Raw genomic sequence first — 25,439 nt, 5'->3', positions numbered from 1 at the left:
AAACAAACAAAACAAAACAACCCATATGACAGGCAATTATGACACAGTAATTGGGGGGCTGAATTTTATAATTAGTTAAACACAGACACTGCTTCTGCAATGGGTATGACAGTCTGGAGTATCTAGGCAAAGACATAATAAGCGAATATTCATCTCACATTAAAATAATTTCACATCAAAAGCATGTGCAACTAAAAACAAATTTGACCTCACTTCTTTACTTCATGCTAATAATTGTTCTATTAATTTTAATTCTAAGTAGTTACTGTTATTGTTCACTCTTCACTTTTTCTCTTTTGCAGAAGAGGAAGAGACGTAATAATGCACACTGTCCACCTCACTACAGAGAGTTCAATACAGACTGCACTGGTGCTCAGAGCACTTAAAGTGCGTGCAGTGGTGCACACGTTCAATGTCAGCACTGAAAAAGGTAAGATGGCACCTAAGTGTAAGGGGGATCAGAGGCAAAGAAAGGAGTGAAGGAGGAAAGGAGGGAAAGGAAGGGGAGAAAGAAGCTTTTGAAAATAGAAGTACAAAAGGGGAGAGACCTGAAAAATATGGTAGATATATTTTATAATTATAAGACTTTGAGCTTTCTGATTTTGTATTGAAACAGGGTTTCATGGTATAGCCAAGGACAATTTTGAACTAAAATCTTATGTCCTTAGCCTCTCTAGTGCTGGGATTGTAAATATGCACTACTACAACACCAAGTTCTTAGTAACAATTTTTAACTAAGCAAAAACTTAAGAAAAACAAAAGTGTTTGAAGAGGAAAATGCATTTGATGCTTACAATTATGGTGCAATAACATTACTACTGTGGGAAATATTTTAGGCACTTAAAGCAACAATACTAGAATTGTTAAACATAATAAGAAAAACAGACATCTGTATAATCAAACAAGTACAAAGACTTTAGTAAGTTAGAGTGATAGCCATGGAGCACGGTGGCACAGACTTGTGATCCTAGCACTTACAAGTGACAAAGGAAGAAAGGAGCAGAAGGACAGCCTGGGCTAACAAGTGAGCTCAACCTAACTTGAGTATCAAGAGTCCCTACCTTAATAAATAAAGCAAAGTATCTGTACGATTTAAAAATACATTTCTAATGTGAAGAATATAAAAACTAAAATAGACTGAATATGCTAGTCTGTAGTATTTATTTTAATAATTGTTTGGAGAACATTTTAAAGGTAAAATCTTATAAAGTTAGTTTTGCAAATTCATAAAGAAAACGCAAAGTTTTCAAATGCTGAACCACACAAAACAATTATATTTAGTAATTATAGTTCTCCAGTAAAACAAGGGGATAAAACTACTTCATATTGGCTTGACCCCTTGACAACTGTGTACACAGGCGAGCATCACATGCTTGCTTTGGGGTATCTTGATGCTCAAAAAAAAAAGGAAGGGGTGTGAATCTGATTCCTTGACTTTGAAAAACTATAAGCAGCATTATAGATATGCAAACAGGTACTTTCCATTTTGACTTATATCTGGTGGGGGTTTTGGAATAAAAAGTGTTGGGAAGAAATCAATGCTATCCAAGAATAAACGAGGCCATTTGGGTGACTGTGGTTGCCTAGCAACTGGGACTTCTCACTGTTTCCCTTTGGCATAATTCAATCTCTTAAGTTTTTATTAAATTAACTTTTGTTCTGGTAATTTATACTAACATACTTAGGAATCAAACTACGGTGAAAACTGTACAATTTACATGAAGAAATGTTTAAATTTTACTGAAAACCCTTAGTAGAAAAACAAACAAAACAAAACTTCTGGTACTGAAGATTCAGAGAAGAATATGTTGGTTATATCCGAATTTACAAAAAAAAAAAAAAAAAATCAATCCAATTCCACCTTTTAAAAGAAACAAGACTTAATAAAAATAATTATAAGGACTATAATTAGCTAATTCTGAGGAGATAACATATTGCTCTACAATAAATTAAGTTACAGTACACACTAAAGCAGGAATAGATTGATGAAAGTCAGGTCCAAGCTAGGATTTGGAGTTCACACCAAGTGAAGAGAATTCATAAACACAGAATGTAACAAGTACTTATTAACAAGTGTAAATAAGTAATACTGTAAGCATGCAGAAAGGGGATGATATAAAACCAGGGTACATTGCATATCAGTAGATTAATAATTGGATTATAAATAAACCAGAAGAAACTTATCTTGCCATTAGGAGGAATAAAGTGCTACCTTTATAATAATATATATCACATATATCATATAGGTATCACATATATCAAGCAAAAAATCCAAGAGAACAAGACTTAAATATCAAGCCAGAAGTAATCAGAATAATGGAAGAGAGGCTGGAGAGGTGGCTGAGCTGTTAAGAGCACTCGTTGCTCTTAGAACGGACATGAGTTGAGTCTGTAAGCACCCGCAGAGTGGCACAACCATCCATGACTTAAGTTCCAAGCAACTACCTGCATAGATTTATAAACATAAATGTATTTTTAAATACAAAATGTTTTGGGTTTTTTTAATCTTAATGTTATGTTGGAGCATGATATGAAATAATATAACAATCTTGAGGGAAGTTACCACAATCTAAAAATGATTTTTAAATTACCTAAACACAAAGTCATAGTCTGAAAGAAGAATGGTAGTTGATAGAAGCCAAAAAAAAAAAAACAGGAATTGGATGGAAAGTTGTTTAAGACAAAGAATTTCAGTTTAGAACGGGAAAAGTTCCAAAGATGGAAGAGTTAATGGTTGTCCTTAACAACTATTAAAATATACACTTACAAATGACTTAAAGATGAATTTATTGTGTGTATTTTAAGGGTTGGAGAGATGGCTCATCTAAAAGCATCTGCTCCAATGCAAGCATGAGGACTTGAGTTTGAATTCCTAGGACTCCAGGAAAGCTGTCAGGTACCTCCATATCCTATGCTCCTAAGCAGATGTCAGTGAGAACAGAGCACTCAGAAACTCAGGGGTCAGCTAGCCTGGAGGTCAGTGTCAAACAACAGTCTCAAACTGAGGGCAAGAATGACACCCAAAGTTGTCCTCTGACTTCTACACATAAGAGTCACACATTTATGCCCACATGAAGACATACAAACATGAATACATTGTGCATGAGCACATGCACACAAGATTTTAAAACCGAATTAACAACATTAGATACAGAAATCAATCATGATAGATATTAAAACATGCATATGTTTCAACCCAAGGATCTCACTGTTAGAAACAAGACCTAGTAAGATAAAGTTTCATGTGTGCAAAATTTATTATTGTACTATTGTACTAATTATAAAACCTTAAAATAAGAAAAACATTTCAATGCTTATCAAAAACCTGGACTAAGTATAGGTCTTATATCAGGGAATAACAGTGGTCACTAAAATTCCAAAAGCAGCTGTCTCTTGCTACAGGACAATGTCCACAATATATAATGAGTAAAATCAAAAACCCATCGCACACCAGGATTTCATTTGTAAACAGTGACATACACAGCACACAGAAGAATACATAAGACAACATTAGCACCAATTATCAGTTATCTCTGGTCAAACAAATGCTTATATTTTTCTTCATATATTTCTACATTGATTGTTTAACTATGAGCAGTTTTCTTATTTGTACTCTATAAACACAATTTTCATTAAATTACTTTAATAGTCTGAGCTATAGCTCAACAGTGTAGTACTTGCTTAGCATGCTTTAAGCTCTAAATTTGACCCCCCAAAAGAAAATGAAGCATGTCATTATGTCCTAAAACAGAAATTAAGTACAGGAAATGTTCCTGCATTAATGTGAAAATTTTTGGCTAAATTCACCCATTTGGGTCCTAGGAGCCTCTTGCTTCCCTGACACCTGGGACTTTCTAGTGGCTACACCCAGATCCCCATCCCCCACTGCTACATATTTCTATTCTACTTCCTGACTCTCTGTATGTCTCTCCTGTCCCTTCTAATACCTAACCCTGTCTCCGTTTTGTCCCCTCTCCTTCCTCGTCCCTCCTTCCCTCTACCTACTGTGATTATTTTGTTCCCCCTCCTATGAAGGATTGAAGCATCCACACTTTGGTCTTCCTTCATCTTAAGCTTCATACGGTTTGTGGGTTGTATCTTGGGTATTCTGAGCTAATATCCACTTATGTGTGTTTTTTTGGGTCTGGGTTACCTCACTCAGGATGGATGATATTCTCTAGTTCCATCCATTTGCCTGTGAATTTCAAGAAATCATTGTTTTTAATAGCCGAGTAGTACTCCATTGTATAAATGTACCATATTTTCTGCATCCATTTTCCTGCTGAAGGACATCTTGGTTGTTTCCAGTTCTGGCTATTATAAATAAGGCTGCTATGAACATAGTGGAGCATGTGTTATATGTTGGAGCATCTTCTGGGTATTTGCCCAGTAGATGGTACAGCTGGGTCTTCAGGTAGAGCTATTTCCAATTTTCTGAGAAACCGCCAGTTTGATTTCCAGAGTGGTTGTACCACCTTGCAATCTCACCAGCAATGAATGAAGGAGTGTTGCTCTTTCTCCACAGCCTCGCCAGCATCTGCAGTCACCTGTGTTTTTGATCTTAGCTATTCTGACTGGTGTGAGGTGAAATTTCAGGGCTGTTTTGATTTGAATTTCCCTGATGTTGAACATTTCTTTAAGTGCTTCTCAAACACTCAGATTCCTCAGTTGAGAATTCTTTGTTTAGCTCTGTAACCCATTTTTAATAGGGCTATTTGGTTCTCTGGAACTTGAGTCCTTTGTATATTTTGCATATTAGCTCTCTATTGGACATAGAGTTGGTAAAGATCTTTTCCCAATCTGTGCATTGCCATTTTGTCCTATTGACAGTGTCCCTTGCCTTATATAAGCTTTTCAATTTTATAAGGTCCCATTTGTTGATTGTTGATCTTAGAGCATGAGCCATTGGTGTTCTGTTCAGGAAATTTTTCCCTGTGCCAATGTGTTCAAGGGTCTTTCCCACTTTCTATTCTATTAGATTCAGTGTATCTGGTTTTATGTGGAGGTCCTTGATCCATTTGAGTTTGAGCTTTGTAAAAGGAGATAATAGATCAATTTGCATTATTCTGCATGCTGATGGCAGTTGAACCAGCACCATTTACTGAAAATGCTTCCCCCCCCCCCACTGGATGATTTTGCCTTCTTTGTCAGAGATCTAGTGACCATAGGTGTGTGGGTTCATTTCTGGGTCTTCAATTCTATTCCACTGATCTACCTGCCTGTCTCTGTACCAATACCATGTAGTTTTTATCGTTATTGCTCTGCAGTATAGCTTGAGGTCAGGGATGGTGATTCCCCCAGAAGTTCTTTTATTGTTGAGAATAGTTTTCACTATCCTGGGTTTATTATTATTCCAAATGAATTTGAGAATTGCTTTCTATTTCTGTGAAGAATTGAGTTGGGGTTTTGATGGGGACTGCATTGAATGTGTAGATGGCTTTCCGTAAGATGGCCATTTTTGCTATGTTAATCCTGCCGATCCATGAGCATGGGAGATCTTTCCATCTTCTGAGGTCTTCTTCCATTTCTTTCTTTAGAGACTTTAAGTTCTTGTCATACAGATCTTTCACCAAGATATTCTGTATTTCCTGTGACTATTGTGAAGGGTGTCATTTCCCTAATTGCTTTCTCAGCCCATTTATCCTTGGAGTAGACGGATACTGATTTGTTAAGAGTTAATTAAAATCCAGACACTTTGCTGAAATTATTTATCAGCTATAGGAATTCTCTAATAGAATTCTAGGTGTTCTTATGTATACTATCGTATCATCTGCATATAGTGATATCTTGACTTCTTCCTTCCCAATTTGTATCCCTTTGACCTCCTATTTTGTCTAATTGCTCTGGCTAGAACTCTGAGCACTATATTGAATAGATAGGCACAGAGTAGACAACCTTGTCTTGTCCCTGATTTTAGCGGGATTGCTTCAAGTTTCTCTCCATTTAGTTTGATGTTGTTTGTTGGTTTGCTGTATATTGCTTTTTATTATGTTTAGGTGTATGGACCTGAATTCCTAATCTCACCGATACTTTTAACCTAAATACTTATCCTTATACCCACAGATCACTTTTCATCAAAGACGCTTCACTTTGCACCAGATGGAGACCATTATAGAAAACCATATCTGGTCAAAATCCAGAGAGCAACTGGGCCTGGCGCCTAGCCCCTATGATACATTTACAACACAACTCCTGCATCCAAGGCTCAAGAACAGCATCGGGGAAGGGGTAAGAAACTATAAAAGCCAAAAGATAGGAAGTCTATTGTGAGACCGTATCTCCTAGAAATGACAGGGAAGTCACATCCATGATACATACCTTAATATATGACTGCCTAAGCAAGAACACCACCCACAGATAAACATGCTAAAGTGGAAGAGAGAAATCTCCTATGTCTCTACTCTTAAGCAAAGAGCCACCAATTAACAACAGCGGAGCAAGGAAGAATTAGCCTTCCCTGAATATTCAAATTCGTTATCCAATACCAGGCCCTGAAACCATATACACAGAAGCAACACTTATTAGAATCAGCAAGCTACACATAGAAACCCTGTGAGTTACGTTGAGGATGGATAATAGCAAAAGCACATGCATAATAAAAATAGTAATTAAAGAAAAAGCAGTTGTGAATTTAATAAGAAATGTGGGGACTGGGAGGCACTGAAAAAAAGAGGAAAGTGATATAATTAAATTCAATTTTAAAGGTATTTTAAAAACCTGTAATACCTGCACAGTAACAAATGTCGGCCTTATCAATTGAACTGTATGTAATACAAAGTGCTTCTTCCAGTTAGTCTCTATAGTGATTAAGTTTCTAAAATTTATCTGAACACCAAGCAGAAACTTGTTTTGGGGAATTTGATAGTTATTGATGTACATCTGTAAACTAATGACAGATATAACTCATCATTCCCAGAAACCTTTATTGGTTACAGTATCTAACATTTTGCCTCCTCTTTTTTGGTTTTCTGGTTATAAAGGTTTGGATTGGAGAGGGCTCCCTGGATCCCAATCCTTGGAGCTGGATCACTGGATTCAAATCATAATGTGGATAGGAGAGGGAGGACGAATTACCAGGATTCATGGAGTGGGATCAGATTACCAGGAACATAAAAGTGGATTCCTTCCTGCCCCAACCAAACCGCATCCATGTGGATTTTTTTTTTCATTCAACTTGATTGGCTATTCCAAAGAGTTTTTTCCTATTTTTGACAATTGGAGCCCGTAAGATGCAGGATTAAATTCTGTTTGCGTTTTTTGGTAAAAGAAGCAAAGCGAGGTCCTGGAGATATACACTGGAGCCTTGGAAGGATTCAGCACGAGTAGATGGTGAACACTTTAAAGGGGAAGGGGATTGCTTTAAATAGTAAATCAGCAAGTCACCTTAAATTTAAAGAAAACAAGATTGGAGTTGAAGAATAAGTAGGTTTCCAATTGGCTATTGCCATTTTTCTTTGAAAAATAAACATTTTTTCAAATAAAATATTTAAAAATAAATATTTTTTAAAAATATTTAAAAAATAAAGTTCACAGACTGGAGAGATAGCTCAGCAGTTAAGAGCATCAGCTGTTCTTCTAGAGTATCTGGGTTCAATTCACAGCCCCCACACAACAGCTTCCAGTTGTCTGTAACTCCAGCTCCAGGGCATCTGGTACCTTCACACAGTTATCCATGCAGACAAAACACCCATGCACATAATAAGACAGACAGACAGACACATGCTTTTTAAAAATGCACTTGCTTTGTAGATAAGTTTCTTTTCATATTAAATCAAATTTCTATTTAACAACTTAAAATAAGCCTGGAAAGACACAAAAGACTCAGCATGAACTGTGTCAAAATAGAAACCACACATAAAAGCTTTATGTTGTTAGATACTATTCCAGATTCACCCGAGGAGTGAAAACTCACTTAAAGAAAATTTCTGAGAAATTTTCTACATCTTAAACTGCTTCCCTAATGTCTCAACGGAGAACTTCTCCTGGCTAGGGATGCAGATCCTGGGAGAGTGCTTAAAACACACACACACACAGAGAACCTTGGAAGGCAAACTCAAGGCTTTTGTTTTTTGTCAAAACAAGGGTAAATCCAACTATGTCCAGCACTTCTTTCATGTTTCTGATTTTAGGAGGTACAGGATTTTATCTTAATTATGAAAACTGTTTTGGGGTGGGGTGTTACTTTTTGCTTTTTTTTATTTTGGAGAAAGTTTCTCTGAGCAGTCCAGCCTCCTACTTGTAGAATTACAAGAATGCCACCCAAGCCCAGCCCAGTGTCATTTCTAACACTATATCTTCCAATGTTTCCAAATGAAACTGTTTTTACTATTAAGCATTTAAGAATAAATTACATACACACAAAAAAATCCTAATAAAGTGTACTAAAAGAAAAGTATATAGTGGTTCTTCTCTGAAGTATAGATAGTTAACTTTAAGTTATGATGCCACACATGTAATACTCACAGCCTGATTAGGCAGATTGTCAGTCTTAAGCTCTCGGTGATTGGAATACTGGATATAAACAGGCTGACTTCGAAGATGAGGAGTAACAGGAGTGTAATAATTTATCATAGTAACAGCAGCTTCTTCAGAAGCCATTTCCAAAAAGGCCTGCAATAAACACAAGAAGATGGTTAAGAATCACTCCATATTGGTCTAAACTTGTGCATTCTCACCATGACATTGTATACAAGAGGATAAAATAAATTAGAAAAACTGGGTCAAATAAAAGTTTCCAACTTAGGAAACTGCCAGCTGATTAAATTATTTTGTTATGTTTTCTGTTTGTTTTTAAATTCCTGTTTCTTCAAACACCTAAAAAATAAATGTTTATATCACCATTACAAATAAATATTCTTAGGAGTTATAATTTATTTATTTATTTATTTTGTAAAATCTTGGGCTAAACAATAAAGGCAAACAGTGGTTAAAAACAACAGTCCAAGTGTGAATGTGGCGGTGCACACCTTTAGTCCCAGCACTGGGAGAGCCTCTGAGTTGCAGGACAGCCTGGGAAAGAGGACAATGGGGCCCTACTTTAAAACAAACAAGACAAGTTGTTTGTTAGAGGATGGAAAAAGGGGACAGTTGGTTGAAAAGTACTACTCTACCTAAATTCTCAAATAAGATCATCTTCATTTTTATACACCAGCCATCTCAGACGAAATGGAATGTTCCTTTTTCAGAGTTCCTCTCATCACACTGCCACCAAGGAGCCAACATATCTGACTTGATAGCAGGGAATGGGAGATCATCACTGCCTGGATAAAAACCTGACTTAAATCTCTACCTACTGTAATCTGGTCACAAACACCTGCAACCCTCAGTTTCCTCTATTAAAATGTATAGCTACATAAGCAATCTATAAACTCATAATTCAAACACGGAATGATTGCTAGGTTAGAGTGCTAGTTAGGTGGTCTGCCCAGGATTCTGCAGGAAAGAACTAGAGTGTATGAAGGCATCCACTTCAAATAGTAGCATATGCATTCCGGTTCCTTTTTCAGAAATTTTAATTTTATTCATGTGTATGGGGTTTTATGTCTCATGTATGTCTATAGACATATGAATGCATTGCCCAGAGATACCAGAAAAGGGAGCCGGATCCCCAGACTGGAGTTACAGACAGTTGGAAATGAGCAGCCAGTGCCCGCACACTCAGTTTTGTCTCATTTCTCATTATACTTCTGACCTACACACACAAAACACATACACAGACACACACAATACAGACACAAAAAATACACAGACACACACAATACACATACACACGGCACTTTGAATTATTAGCAGCAAAGAACAAAGACTGGGTAATATCACACTAAAAAAAAAATTCTCTGCTTTTGACTTTTTTTCATTATACAAGTGAGATGCTTTTAATTACTTAAAAGTTTCCCAATATGAGTATAATAAGAATTTCTTTAAATATTTAAAACTCTAACCTACATTGAGAAATCAAGTGCACAGTATCAACAGATAGTGTTAAGATACCAAGAATTTGCTACATTCCATATCCACTTAAGTCATATTTGCTCCAAATCTTATGAAGAAGACATCTTTTTGAACATATACTTACTACCATACAATTTTATTCACCACCCTCTAGTTGGTCACAAGAGTTTAGTTAATGTTACTCAGGGCTTAGAAATAAGTGTTGAGATTTGGCCAAATGGTGGTAGCTCTTGCCTTTAATCCTAGTACTTGGGATTGGGAGGCAGAGGCAGGCGGATCTCTGAATGTGAGGTCTACAGAACAAGTTTCCCATCAGCCCAGGCTACAAAGAAAAACCCATCTCAAAAAACAAACAACGAAAACACAAATACACATATATTTATCATATTTCACATAAAATCTGGAGATATTAGAAAATAAAATAGCTTCAAACCCTCCAAATAAAGATTATTTTAAAAATAAGATCAAAGGATAAAATTAGAGACCTATGGGAACTTCCTACATTATGTCAATATTGACTGGAATCACTCAAGTGACACTTGGTACCTAATAATTACTACACTAACACAGGATGGGAGAAATGGCATGGGGAAAGACAGAGAAGTAAGAAGCTTCCTAACATTTCATGTCTTATCCTATGTATGGATTTAGCTATGTAGACTGCTAGAACTTCTGCGATGGGTTAAATTAGAAATAAAACATTTTGATTAGTTTTTGTTTTTGTAATCTTAGGGTAGGGGCAGGGTCTCTTCTACTTAGACCTTGTCTGTCCTTGAACTCATTATGTAGACCATGCCCTTGCCTTGGCCTCCTGAGTGCTTAGATCAAAGACTTATTATCACCACATGCAGTTGGCAATAGAATGTTTAAGGTCTGCCTACTTTAATGGACGGTAAAAACAAGAATATAAACATACCAACCATACTGAGTACTCAGAACTACCTACAAAAGTATCTCAAATTTTATGCAAGAATAATGTGATCAAAAAATGATTCTATATTTTTAAAAATAGAACTTGGCCTGTTTATACACAGCTCTAAGGTGAGAGTTCCAAAGCTCAGGAGTAAGAGCACTAGTATTGTACACAGGTATAATGCCAGTCGGTAGGAGGTAGAGGCAAGAGGTTCTCAAGATGCAAAGCTGAAAAGACAGTTTGACCTGTCCATGGTGGGTAGAGGACAGATAAAGACTTAAACAAAAGTTTTACTTTGTTTTTTCCAATGGAAAACAAATGGTCAACAGCTATTTGAAAGAAAGAAAAAAAAAGCTCATTCAGGGAAATTAAAAAAAAAAAAAATCAGACTTTAAATTAGCTGTTTGGCAATAAAATGGCTATTGCCAAAGGGGATAAAGGGCAAGGCCAAGAATGAGAGTATATATCACTGATACTAGAAATCAAGAGACAGAAGCAGGAAGGTCTTTGAGCTCAAGGCCAGCCTAGACTACACAGTAAGACACTGTCTCAAAAACAATTATATTAAGAGCCTTGTCTGTAGTGCTAGTGGGAACATAAACTGATGTAACTATTATACACACAGAATAGAGATTCCTTTTTATAAAAAATTAAAGCGCTAGCAATCCATTACTGGATGTTCATCCAAAAGCAACAAAATCAGGGCACAGAGACATCTGCACCCTCCTGTTTATTTAGTCTTCCTCACAGCCAAACACGGCCAACTTAAGTGTCTACCAACCAGTGAGTCAATAAAGAAATGTGATGTCTGTATAGAAAAAAAAAAAAAAAAAAAAAAAAAAGATTCAGCCATTGAAAAAGAACACCTACTATTTTTAATGGATGGAACTGAAGACTGTTGTGTTCAAACTATGCCAAGAACAGAAAGATAAACATTGCACTGTTTCACTGCAATATAGAATCTTTCCAAATGCTATTCTCACACAAGTTAGGCATAGAATGACAGTTACCAGAGTTAGGAAATTACTGAGATACAAGACCTGGGGAAAGTTGATCAGTAAACATGTCTACCAGTGGTTCTCAACCTTCTTAATGCTTCAATTCTTTAACACAATAATTTCTTATGTTGTGGCAACCCCCAACCGTAATTAATTTTTGTTATTTCATAACTGTAATTTTTCTACTGTTATAAGTCATTACATAAATACCTGATATGCAAGAGATCTGATAAACAACCTCCATGAAGGGGGTTCTTGTCGCACAGGTTGAGAACAGTTGGATTAAGCTTGTCTAAGCTATCTTTAGAAGTAAAAATTCTATTGTGCTCTTTCTTAGTAAGGGCTTTAAAGGCAATGGTAATACACTGTATAATTAAAAAGACTAGAAAATAGGATTTTAAATGTTTTCATCAAAAAGAAATAATATTATCAGGTTGTAGCTTGAGTATTTGGCCAGCATAAGAAAAGCCCTAGGGGCAAACCCTAAGAACTGCTCTCTCTACTCTAAACCCCCTTCAAAAAGCCAAAGGGTGGGGAGGAGAGAATGGAAAGAATGTTTCAGATGTTTTGAATCTAATTTAAATATATGATATATTCATGAATTAAAACATCAAATAATATCCCATTTATACACAGAGACTGAATATTTGCATGTATCCTGAAAGGTTTAAGAAACAAAACAGTGTGATAGGTAGGGAGGGGATGGTATGAGGAGAGTTTGGAAAGAGGGGTGAGCATAACCAACCATGTGTGAAACTCACAAAAGTACCAAGAATAAGTAATAAAATCTTAAAATAATAATTTAATGTAAACACTCATTTGTACAATCAAGCTTCTCTTATGTCTCTCAAAATATTAAAGAAGCTATACAATAATTCTCTAACTAGAATATGCATAATGGTCTTATGGAAACAGGAGACATGACATTGTTCTGGGCTAGCCTAAAGCAACAGCTACATATACAACAGACAAAAGCAAAGAAGATTAACATCAATCAGTTTTGTTAAAAGATAAAAAAAAGAAATGAACTCTTACAAGAAAAGTGACCTACTGTAAGCCAATCCATTATAAAAAAGATTCATTTCTTTACCTTATATATGTGTCTGCCTAACTATACACATGTATGCATCAAGTGTATGCCTGATGCCCACAGAGCTCTAGAGAGGGTGTCAGATGACCCTGGAAGGGCAGTTGCAGCCAGCTATGGGAATGGAAACTGGACCTAGGCCCATCGCATGAACAAGGGCTCTTAAACTGCTGAGCTAAATCTCTAGCCTCCAAAAAAATGTTTGCTTTCTTTTAAAACACTAACGATTCAGTCATATATAGCTAAACATTCAATTTTAAAATTCAACCTTTGTGTTGCTGTTGTTTGTTTTGATTATGAGAAATGATCTTTCAACATAGCCTTAGCTGTCCTGGAACTTACCATGTATGGAAATCTCCAGGCTGCCCTTGAACTTAGAGACTCACGTGCCTCTGCCTCTCTAGCATTGGGATTAAAGGTGTGTGCCACCATGCCCAGCTGCTCCCAACTCTTAAATCCCATGTAAAAGCCAATTTGAGCTTTAGCTTATAGTGATAACTGCATTGTTAGGAAAACTTAACTGATCTTCTAGTTGGACAAATGAAGTGCCAATTTATAATTTCTCTAATAGGGTCTCTTTCATAGTACAGTATATTTTTAGTTATCATCCTATAGTTGAAAACATAAAGTAAATACAAAATAGGTTTTAAAGAAAATGACCCCAAATCAATAGGTAAGAAATACTAACACTCAAAAATAATCACTCAGTGCCCATCTTTAGCATTACATACCTGGCTTTTTCCTTTCAACATCAAAAGATTAGTTACTTTGCCAAATGGTAGACCTAATGATATGACCTCTGCTTCGGTGACATCACATGGAATTTTTCGAAGATGGAGAACACGGGAAGGCGAACAGGGAGGTCTATCTCCTTTAAATTTCTTGTTGTCATTCCCATTAGCTAAAAAAACATAAGATTTTTTTAAATTACTGAAACTAATTTGGGTTGACATATTACATTAACTTTTTACACGTGACCTAGCACCAGATTTGAAATTCATGGAGCTACGGGTTGATGATATGAGTGGAAAATGAAACCAACCACCTCTTAATGGGCCCACTTTTGGTTTTCACTGTGACCATTACGTTTAATTGTTGTCTGATTTTTTTGAAGAAAAATATTAGGATAAATTAATTATATTGCTTCATAGAGTTATGTATCACTTTCATGAGATAAGCATTAATCACAAGTATACCTTTCCTATGTTTAGATATACAACACTTTAACTACAACTACCTATAGTAATCAATAAAGGGACAGGTTTGCAGTCTGGGGCATAAGCTAAACCACATACACCATATACATCTAAGTGTAGTAAGTAAATGTACTGCCCTGGTCTGTGTAAGCACTCTCTAGGACAGACATTCTCAACCTTCCTAATACTACAACCCCTTGACACAGTTCACGTTGTGGTGACCCAACCATAAAATTATTTTTGTTGCTACTTCATCACTGTGACTTTGCTTCTGCTATGAATTATAGTATGAATATTTATATTTTCTGATCATCTTAGGTAACCCCTGTGAAAGGACAGTTCAACACCCACATGTCGTGACCCATAGGTTGAGAGCCCCTACTCTAGATCGCTCACTGCGTTTTCGGAAAGCATTCAACCACTGATTGAGGTATGACTTTATATACACCTCTAAACTCAAAATGTCTCGTGTGTGTGTTTTTCCTGCATGCCTGTATGTACATCCAGCTTGCCTGGTGCCCAAGGAACCAGAAATAGGTACTAGAGTCCCAGGAACTGAAAGCATGGACAGTTAAGCTGCCGTGTAGGTACAGGGAACTGAACCTGCGTCTTCGGCAGGAGCATCCAGTGCTCTTAACCTTATTCAGCAATCTCTCCAGCCCACTAATATATTTTTAAAGAACCCTTTCAAATTTTTGTACTGCAAAATAAAAAAATTAAAACAATAGACTTTCAGGCAGGCTGTGGTGGCACACACCTTTTACTCCCAGCAGTCAGGAGGCACTGGCAGACAGATCTCTGAGTTCAAAGTTAGCCTGATTTAAAGAGAGAGTTCCAGACCAGTCAGGGCTCAAACAAACTAAAAGTTTTAAGAAAGATTATGATACAAATTTTGTACCTAATACAACCAAAACGATCTGGATGAGTTATATGTAAAATTTTAGTTTATTTCCTAAGCATTACAGGCTTTATCACTCTATTAGCTAAATTTTTGTTCTTACCACAATCCTACTCAACAGTTATAAGCAGACTTTAGTTGAAATATACATTTTCAATACCCCCTACATACTTCAAACTACAGGCATGTTACTCTGCACTCTACAGTGCATTATGTCCCCCATGATGCTGTCCTGCTCGGAAATTTCAGACCAGCCACTGCAAAAATGAACAAATTAGTCTAGCACATACCAAGATTTTATTCAAACCATACTAACTACAACTGACTTGCCTATAATGATTACTCAAGTTTATGCAGATGAAATTCAGAAATATTTTTCTTCCAGGAATAGTATAAAGACAGGCCAAATATAACTATTTAAATGTTTTATTATAATCCTTTTAAATATTAAATATAATATTTGCCACTATTGGCAGAAAAATACAATCTTGCCAAACTCCTAATATCCCTTTTCTAAAAACTAATAAAAATTTACTACCTATAATCTTATATAAATAAATACCATAAGGACCATATAAAAACACAGCAATATTTAATGTTGTGTCTGTGGCATACAAACGTGACCTAAAATATATATAAATTGAACATACCCCATGGCCCACCCACACAACACTTTCTCCTAAATTTGTATTTTTAACTAGGTATGTATTGTTAGTATACTGCTATGCTGTATTTCTGGGTATTTTACCTAGGACTGCATACATGCTAGGTCATTAGTTTTCCAAATTTTGTAGTGACTCAAATGAAGATTATTTCAAGCATATGAATACAAAAATTATCTCACTAATTGTCTTGTTTCCTTTTGTATCTTTAGCAATAGCTATAATTATGCTTTTATTAATGGGTCATATGGGTCTCTGTTCACTCATCTGATGTAGTGACATAGTTTATAATTCATTGGTTTTGGCCTGTTCTTGTATGCATGGATTAAGCCAGGCTGATCATAGGAGTATTATTTAAGTATGGTATGTTAACTCAAATATAGGTGAGAGTGCTGTAATTCAAAACAAACTACATACGTGGTATATTTTTAGATCTTCTGGAATATGGGTAGATGATTTCTTGATTGGGAACCAGATTTTCTAATTTCATCTTCTACTATAACTTGTGACTACTGGTTCAAATTATAAAATTGCACTTTATTGCTCAGTCACTGTTCCGCTGCTGTGAAGAGACACCATGATTAAGGCAACTCGAGCAAAATAAAGCATTTAATTGTGAGTTTGCTTAGTTTCAGAGGTTTATTAGTCCATTATCATGGTGACTGGAAGCATGGCTCTGTCCTAATCCACTGGCCAAAAGAGAGAGCAACACTGGCCTTTTGACATCCCTCCCTCTCCCAGTGACACACTTCCTCCAACAAGACCACACCTATCCTAAAAAGGTCACACTTCCTAACTCTGCTCAAGTGCTGCCACTCCCTGATGACTAAGCAAATCAAATACTCGATCTATGGAAGCCATTCTTACTTAAACAACCATCATTCCCAATCCTTGGAGAAGAGGGTAAGGCTGGACTTCATCTGTCTGTCTTCTTTACCATTGACCTTCCACTTTCAAATGAGAGGAGAAAATTGGTTTTGTATTCTTGTGTGTCAGTCTAGTAATAATTTGGAAATTCTGTTTTGAGAGGAAAGGAAAACAGATATGCATACATACACATACATACACACAAACACACACTCACATATCCAACCATGTATATATTGTATTAATCTTGTGTACATTTGTTAGAGCTCATAACTATATCAAAGTATTTCTCTATAACTTTCCTTTTTTACTGTGGCCAGTAATAAATTTTAGTATTAATATTATCATAGCTTCATAAATAGATTGCAGAATCAGCAGCCAATCAAGAAGTCTGAGCTGGAATGATGGACCTGCAGTTAAGACCTCTTGCTGCTACTCTTCCCTAATCCGTTTCCAGCACCCACACCAGGTGGCTGACCACCTATAACCCCAGTTCTAAGGGAACCAATGACCTCTACTGGTACCTGAGACACCCACACATAACACATTCACTCACACAGAAACACACGAATGCTTTATGCACATGAGGTTTTTCCTCTTTCTATTTACATTTATCTTCTAAGCATAGATTTCTCACAACATAGATTAATATTTATGGTCTTAAGCACTGTGCAAATGAGCCAATAATATAACATATACTGATATATGTTAAATATTTAACATTATGCTTGTGAAGTTAAGCAACATTGCTTATTATGTTTGTAATAGCAACATACAAAATTATGAATGACTTCGGCTCTAGGCTGTCTCTCTTGCTAAAAGGTAACCGCCGTCTTTACAATCTGAGATGAAAGAAGTCTCCAAGCAGTAGGAGAACAGACAACAGTATACAGAGATGACCCCAGGTCCCATAACACACTTGCACTTATTAGTCAAGGCCACTTGTAGCTAAAAAGAAGACTTTAAAAGTAGTTATTTAATCCGAGTAACAATGGTCTGAAATAACAATCAGGTCTTTTAGTAAACAGAAGTATCAGTTCAACTATATTTAAAAGGAGAACATAAGTTATAATATTAGTTATGAAGTGCTGAAATGTTTTCATAGTTACAGAACATTTAAAAAAAAAAAAAGCCTTAAAACCGCAGATCCATGTTCAAGTTTCCAGATATAAAAAACACTGTCCTGTGCACAAGGGTGCACTAGCACACACACTAGTAAAAGCACCATACAAAAACAAATTAGGGCTGGAGAGACAGCTCAGTGGTTAAGAGCGTTGTCTGCTCTTCCAGAGGTCCTGAGTTCAATTCCCAGCAACCACATGGTGGCTCACAACTATCTGAATGGGATCTGATGCCCTCTTCTGGTGTGTCTGAAGAAAGCTACTCATTTTATGATATTCATATTTTATGTACTCATATACATGAAATAAATAAATCTAAAAAACCAAATTAATGTAAGTTGAGTCAAATTATCTTTAAGTCTATTTTATTTTAGGTAAAGCTCATAGGAAGGGATATTCTTCATTTTAGAACTAAGCTTCACCATTTAAAGCTCTCACAGAACATGTACCTACAAGAAAGAAAGGATGCTTTCTTACATTTTATTTATTGATTTTATGTAGATGTGTGTGTCACAGCAGATGTGTAGAAGTCAAAGGACAACAGGAGTCAGTTCACTCCGTCCACCACGTAGGAACTATCTAGGGATCACACTCAGGGGTCACAAGGCTTGGCAGTAAGTACCTTTACCTCCCAAGCCTCTCAAGTAGCCCATCATACATGAGATTTTAAAACAACACAAACAATATCTAAAGAGACATTGCCTGGAGAGTTACAACTTGGTACCAGCGTTCCAGTGTCCTTATGAAGCATAAAATCTTCAGTACCAAAATAAGAATGGGATTTAGTAGACTGAATTCATTAGTGTGAAGGTTTCTGTGTATTTAGACCTAACAGTTAAATCTGCAAGTTAATAATGAGAGACTAACACTCTTTTTATCTCTCGTGGACAATATGCAGAGCTTGATTTAAAAGTAGCAGGTACAAAAGTATATGAATAAGAAGGATCGGGTCGGGTTTTTTCTAGCAGCTTTCAATCTTTATTACCTATTGCCTATACACACATACCACCACCACAACCACACACACTTTTCCTTTCCTTTCCACTTTTTAAAAATATAGCCAAGGATGATCCTCAAGTTCAGACCCTTCTGCCTCCACTTCCATCCTGTTGGACCACTTGGTGGCCAGGCCAACAGCTGAAAATGTGGGAATCTGGCAAGGCATATATGACACACAACTTTATCACTATCCTGTTACAAAGCTTGCAATAAATCAACTCACAATTTTCCTTAATTAATTTCACATGCCATAAAGAGACAGCAACTCTATTAGCAGACTGTATCCGTTCAATTTTGTCATCATTTGCTAACTTTAAAAAAAAATCAATTATTACATGGTACTGACATCCTTCTGAATTCCTTCAGTGGATCCCGACTTAACAATACAGGAGCAACTCTACCTAATATGTTTAAATTCACTTAAGAGATTTCTTTGTTTTTACTTATATGAACACGGGGCAGCCTGTCCTCAGATACATGCCAGAAGAAGGCATCAGATCCCATTACAGATGGTTGTGAGCCACCATGTGGTTGCTGGGATTTGAACTCAGGACCTCTGGAAGAGCAGTCAGTGCCCTTAACCACTGAGCCATCTCTCCAGCCCTATTATCATCATTTTAAGGTAGGATAGAATTTTGTAGTGAGGGCTGGCCTGAAATGTGCTGTCACAAATTTGAAATCCTCCTGCTTAGGCTTCCTGAGTCCTGGCTAAGAGAACATTTTGAGGTATTACTAAACTGTAAATACTGGTGCCACATAATCAGAGTAAGAACACTGTTCTTACTGAAAAGTGGAGAGATTAACAAGGCCCAAGACAAATGTTAAAGTTTGTGTACTTTAGCAATCAACATTCAACTGCACAGAGCCTTATCTAGCTACTAGATATACCAACATTCCAAGACAAAGTCCCAGTGACCCATGGCACCTGACACTCAAAGATCTACCTCTAGAGAAACAACTAGTGCTATAAAGCTTAATATTTAACAAGGTGGCAGAATGTTAGTGTGTCCCTTCAGATACGGCTTCTGCCTGAGCGTTAGACCACACAAATGGCCTATGGAGTTGACTGAATAAGCTGCTCCTCCACAGGCACAGAAGGCTTCTGTCCTCTCAGTGGCATAAACCCTTCAGAAGCTTGCCTGCTGCAGATACACCACAGTGTCTGTAATAACCTACTTCAGTTTTCTTCTATATTCTGATAAATTTATAGCCATTCATCATTAGTCCATCACTGAAGTCCACACATAACAAAAATTTTATGACTCAGCCATGTACTTCAAAGTGATTGATACAAACTAATTCCTGTTTTCAAACAAAAAAAATTCCTACCAATACAAAGTAATTTCCTAGACTTGATATTCAAATTATCTACAATTATTTTTCTGATTCTACTGAAGAAAAAGCGAGCACTCAGCAAGTCAGTATTCATGGCTTTCACTTTGGTGCACAGTATAACTTTATTAAGATGTTTGTACATTGTTGAGCAATGGTGGCATGCACCTTTAATTCCAACACTCAGGAGGAAGAGGCAGGCAGATCTCTGAGTTCAAGGCCAGCCTGGTCTACAGAATGATTTCCAGGACAGCCAGGGCTACACAAAGAAATCTTGTTTCAAAAAAAAAAAATGTATCTTAAGAAAGTATCAAAGTCTATTTCTATGACTTTTCTGTGTGTGTGTGTGTGTGTGTATGCCACATATATATGGATGCCCATAAGGCCAAAAGAGAATGTTAGACTCATTGAAGCTGGTGTTGCAGGCAGTTATGAGCTACACTCACATTGTCACAGTGGTGAATGCCGTAACATCAGAAGCCTTCTGGAGGCAGAGACAGATATATCACAAGTTCAAACAAACCTGGGTTTAGATTATTACAAGAATGAAGTTATTTTTTAAAGGTTTCTTTGGTTCTAAAGATACAACTTCATCCTAATATATTTGAGGTCTTGGGTCCAATTCCAGCATAATAAAATAAAAGTTTATTTCACATTATTACTAAGTGGAAATCATAGGGAAATTCAAAGTACTATTATTTTACTACACCCCCACCTCTCTCTCTCTCTCTCTCTCTCTCTCTCTCTCTCTCTCTCTCTCTCTCTCTCTCTCTCTCCCTCTCCCTCTCCCTCTCCCTCTCAAAGACATAGTGCTCTGAGAATCTAGGACACTGTAGAAGGAACATTAAAAGAGGCATAAAGCAAACAAGTCTAGCTGGGTAGGGTCTGTCTAACATTTGTAAAGACTAGATTACCTCACACCTCGGCAAAAAATAAGAGACATGGAGAAATGAAAACTATACCCTCCAAAACAGAATACTCAACAACACTCCAAGTACTCGCTGTTCTTGCCCCTCATACTCCTATCCTGGAGTTTCAGGCACGTATGGGAACCAGCCTTACATGGGTTCTGGTGATCTGTCAGGACCTCATGGGAACCAGCCTTACATGGGTTCTGGTGATCTGTCAGGACCTCATGGGAACCAGCCTTACATGGGTTCTGGTGATCTGTCAGGACCTCATGCTTGCACAGTAAGTTGGAGAAGGCAAAGTGAATCAAAAAATATTCTAATTATCCAAAATAGCATATTTTTTAAGGCGAAAGAAATGACAAAATATCTAAGAGAAGCTAGAACCAAGCAGGACAGATGTGCTGGTCAGACCTTTATTTGAAATCCCAGAAGGCAACAACTCTGTGGAATTGGACCACTCCTGAGAAGGGTAATAAAAATTTCAGTAATGGTGCTCAAGCCTATCTGTATCTCTGATGCATGACCTAAGAGCTTTAAAAACAAAGGCAAACACCAAACACCCCCCCCCCCCAACACACACACACAAAGTCGGGCTGTCTGCATATTTTCAGTGCTTCCAAGTTGTTCTAAGTGTGCTGGTTAATCTTGACTGCCAACTTGAAGACACTTAGACTCATCTGGGATCTAAACCCTTGGGTGTAGTCTAGGAAGGCTTTCCAAAGAGGCTTTACTGATGTGGGAAGAACCACCCTGAACGTGGGCAGTATCTTCCCATGATCGAGTCTTCTAGAATGAATAAAAAGGAAAAGGTAATGAGTATCAGCATTCACCTTTCCGTGTTTCCTGGCATGCATGTGCATACCCATGCACTGCATCCTCATAGCAGCCAGAATTGATTTGAGTGTCTTCCTCTAACACTTTCCACCTTAATTTCTGAGACAGGGTCTTTCACTAAACCTAGAGCTCCTTGTTTTGGCTACTAACGATTCTCTCTTCTCTTCCCCTCGTGCCTACATAACAAGCACTACCAGCTCAACTACACAGATCTCCAGCTTCGTCTCCAGGGACCCTAATGTGAGCCCAACTTACAAAGTTGGCTTTAGTCTCAACTCTCCATTACTGTTTACATGTTTACATTAGCAAATTCTCTGCCTACAAAATATTCCCAATTCATTATTTTGGGGTAGATGTACAACATGATGAACCCATTTCTAAATTTCTTCAATACTATCTTTTTTTTCCTTAGCTGACTCTTTACACTTCTCTTATTAAGTAAAATTCACTCATTTTTATTGTAAACAGTGACACATAAAAACAATGAAACAAAAAAAAAAAAAAGAAGAAGCTCACAAAAAGAAAACACAGAACAGGGTGTTAAAACTTACCATACACACCTGCAGAAGGAGTAGAATTGTTCATGGTAGAAGGTCCGTTAATGACACCAGAAGGAAGAAGCTCATCAGATCCCCGCTGAAAAGCAAAATTAGTACTCAATTAATAAGGCAAGTTTTAAAATAATGTTCTATATTTACTATTAAATTAACCAAAAGTATTATTTTATTATTTAAGTATAAAGATATTTAAGAAGATTGAGAGCAAACTGTGTGGTAAGAAAAAATGACAGCAGATACCTATTTTTAAAAAGGCAAAAACTGGAGACAAAATTTTGCAAATGCCTCTAACAGTTCCAATCATTCAGTGTTTGAAGTACTAAACTGTGTTTAGGAGACTACATTCTGACAGTTTTTGTTTATGCAAATAATTTATAAAAAAATCTTGACTTTGAATACTCATTTCTAAAAATAGAGCTACAAGGGCACAATTCATATCTATACTGGTCAAATGTTTTATAATTATTAGTTTCCATATCATTAATTCTAAAAACTATCTTTGTGTATACTATTTCTTAAGCAAATATGTTTTTAGAAATTTATTATTTTAGGGAAAGAGAGAAGAGTCTGTCTTCTGGTGCTGGGGATTTGACCATGCTGGGCAAACATGACTCAGCTCCAGCCTCAGACCTTGGCTTTTCTGAGGTAAGAGTCTTGTTATATAGCCAAGACTGAGTGGTGATCTCCCTATGCTCTTGCATTGAGTACAGGCAGGGACTGCAGGATGAGCCACCAGACTTATTCAAGCAAGAGTTCTGCCCTATTTGAACATCTGAATACTCAACGCTTAAAATGCATCAAATAAGTCTTTTCATTATAATCCTAATATAGATAACCAAGGTTATAAAAGAATAATAAACATGAAATAAAAAGCAAAGCCAATCTACTTCAAATCAATCAATTTTGTTCATCCTGGTGATTTAAAAAAATTAAGCATTTTGGTTCATTGGGTGATAAAACTTAATCTTAACTTAAATTTAACTATATAAATTTTAGAATAATATTACCACAAATACTTATTTTCATTCCAAACTTGTGCTTCCTTATGTAAATGTATGTTGTAGGGGCTGTCAGGGAGCCATGGAGGTTAGAAAGAGGCATTAGATCCTCTGGAAACAAAGTTACAAGGTCATCTGAGCTGCCTACTGTGGGTGCTGACAGTCAACAAAGGCAGTATCTCTTAAGATGCTGAGGTAGCCCTCCAACCCCTACTACAAACATTTTGGCTCCTGCGGTAAGACTAACCTCCAAAATGTCTCCATTACTACAAAAACAATTATTTAAACAAAAACGCTTTAAGCATCCAGAAATTACTACCCTTGGCTCTTTTACTCAAGTTTAACAAAAACACCCCACCCCCAAAACATAGAAATTAGTCAACCAGGATGAAAGAAAAATGTCAAATCTAAAGACCAGGATCATTAAAGCACAGAAATTCCTAATTTCTGATATGAAAGGTATTACTGTGCTTTTTGATCTGATAATAAACAAACTTTATAGCTTGCAGTCTACCTGCAGATAAAGTTAAGGTTCTGAGTTTTAAATACAGTAGGAATTTGTCGGGTGGTAGTGTCACAGGCATTTAATCCCAGCACCTGGGATGCAGTCAGGCGGATCTGAGTTCTAGGTCAGCCTGGTCTATGAAGGGAGTTCAAGGGGCTATACAGAGAAATCTTATCTTGTGGAGAAACACTCTCACTCTCTCTCTCTCTCTCTCTCTCTCTCTCTCTCTCTCTCTAATGTATCCAACAGTTTTAAAATGGAATTTTGTTAAAATGTATTTTGCTAATAGATATATCCTCTACATATATATGTCTTTAGTATCAATATGTTTTGTGTCAAAATACAGCTGGTTTGGTAAAAGGCTCTTAAAACCTGCCTTTGTTAAAAAAAATAAATAAAACAAAACAGACCTAAATAAATAAATAACAAAAACAAAAAACAAACAAACAAAAACCACCAACCCTTCACTTAGGCCCATAAAGTCACTAAAAGCAGATGAAATCCTGGTATCTCACCTCCCACTTTGCAACTATGTGCCATAATTATGCACCTAGGCATGTTAATCACTACCTAGGAAAAAGGTAATACCTAACTAACTTTATTTCACTTCAAGGCACAACGAACAAATGTAAGAGTACCTGAGGCACCTTATGGTCAGCTTTTTATAATGTCCTGTTCCAGATCCCCACAAAATGTTGAAAGGTCTCCAATGTCTTAAACCTGTAGTCACCAAGGGGTCCAGAAACAACAGAACCTCACACAACAAACTATGACCCAAATGAGGGTGAGTGTCGCCAATGGAAAGGAAAGGCAGCACTCTGGAGCATGACTAATCTGAGAAGCTGCTTGTCCCCTAGTGTAGTAGGAACTCCTGACCACCAAGCAACACCAGAAAAGAAACAATGAACAGACTGCACCTAGATCAGCAGTGCTGAGCTACACACAGCTCTAGCCCACCCACTACTATGCTTCTCTACCTAAACCTATTTTAATACAACAAAGATGGACACAGACGGGGGGGGGGGGGGGGGGCTCTTTACGTTTCTCTTCCTGGTGCATGTTAATTAAATTTCCTTTCTCTGATTTTCACAATTACTCATTTCTTTCACTCACACAATTAGGATCAGTAGCTGGGCCCTGCCTGTCGTGACAGTTCTAAAATTCTTATCTGACCAACTAACTCACAGAATACTCTAAAAATGATCATGTTTAAATGTTAAAAAATACATGTATATGGACTACAGGCTAAATGTAAAAAGAAAAATAATTAAAACTCCAGAAGATAATGGAATATAACTCTGTGATTATGGAGTAGGGCACTATTTCTTATACAAAATAATAATAATAATAATAATAATAATAATAATAATAATAGTAGTAGTAGTAGTAGTAGTAACTAGGTGTATGCCTGTAACCCCAGAACGCAAGAGGCTGAGGCAGGAGAGCCAGAAGTTTCAGATCAACCCAAAATACACAATGAAACTGCCTCAAACAACCAACAATGACAACAAAAAGCAAAAATGCAAAGGAAAAAAATACAGATACATACTTGGAAGTTAAGTTTTGTATTTAGAGTAAATGAACAAGTGAAAGAAAATGTTTGTGTGTAT

The 25,439-nt window shown here is 36.7% G+C and overlaps 1 protein-coding gene across 2 annotated transcripts in view; it reads right to left on the bottom strand.

Annotated features, from left to right (window-relative positions):
* PTBP3 (polypyrimidine tract binding protein 3) overlaps positions 1–25,439 on the bottom strand; it is an 80,102-nt gene that overhangs the window by 33,995 nt on the left and 20,668 nt on the right. The window contains exons 2-4 of one of the 2 annotated variants that reach the window (XM_080940281.1): positions 22,321–22,405; positions 13,681–13,850; positions 8,464–8,610 (exon numbers count right to left, since the gene is read on the bottom strand). In XM_080940281.1, coding sequence (XP_080796407.1) covers positions 8,464–8,610; positions 13,681–13,850; positions 22,321–22,354 — 351 coding nt within the window. In that variant the 5' untranslated portion in view covers positions 22,355–22,405. Of the gene's footprint in view, positions 1–8,463; positions 8,611–13,680; positions 13,851–22,320; positions 22,406–25,439 lie in introns of those variants that run through there. The other variant, XM_080940282.1, reaches the window with a different exon arrangement.

The sequence above is a fragment of the Micromys minutus genome (assembly GCF_963924665.1).
Source record: "Micromys minutus genome assembly, chromosome: 28".
NCBI lineage: Eukaryota > Metazoa > Chordata > Mammalia > Rodentia > Muridae > Micromys > Micromys minutus.
The sequence above is the reverse complement of the archived record's forward strand: the minus strand, read 5'-3'. Positions and strand labels throughout refer to the sequence as shown.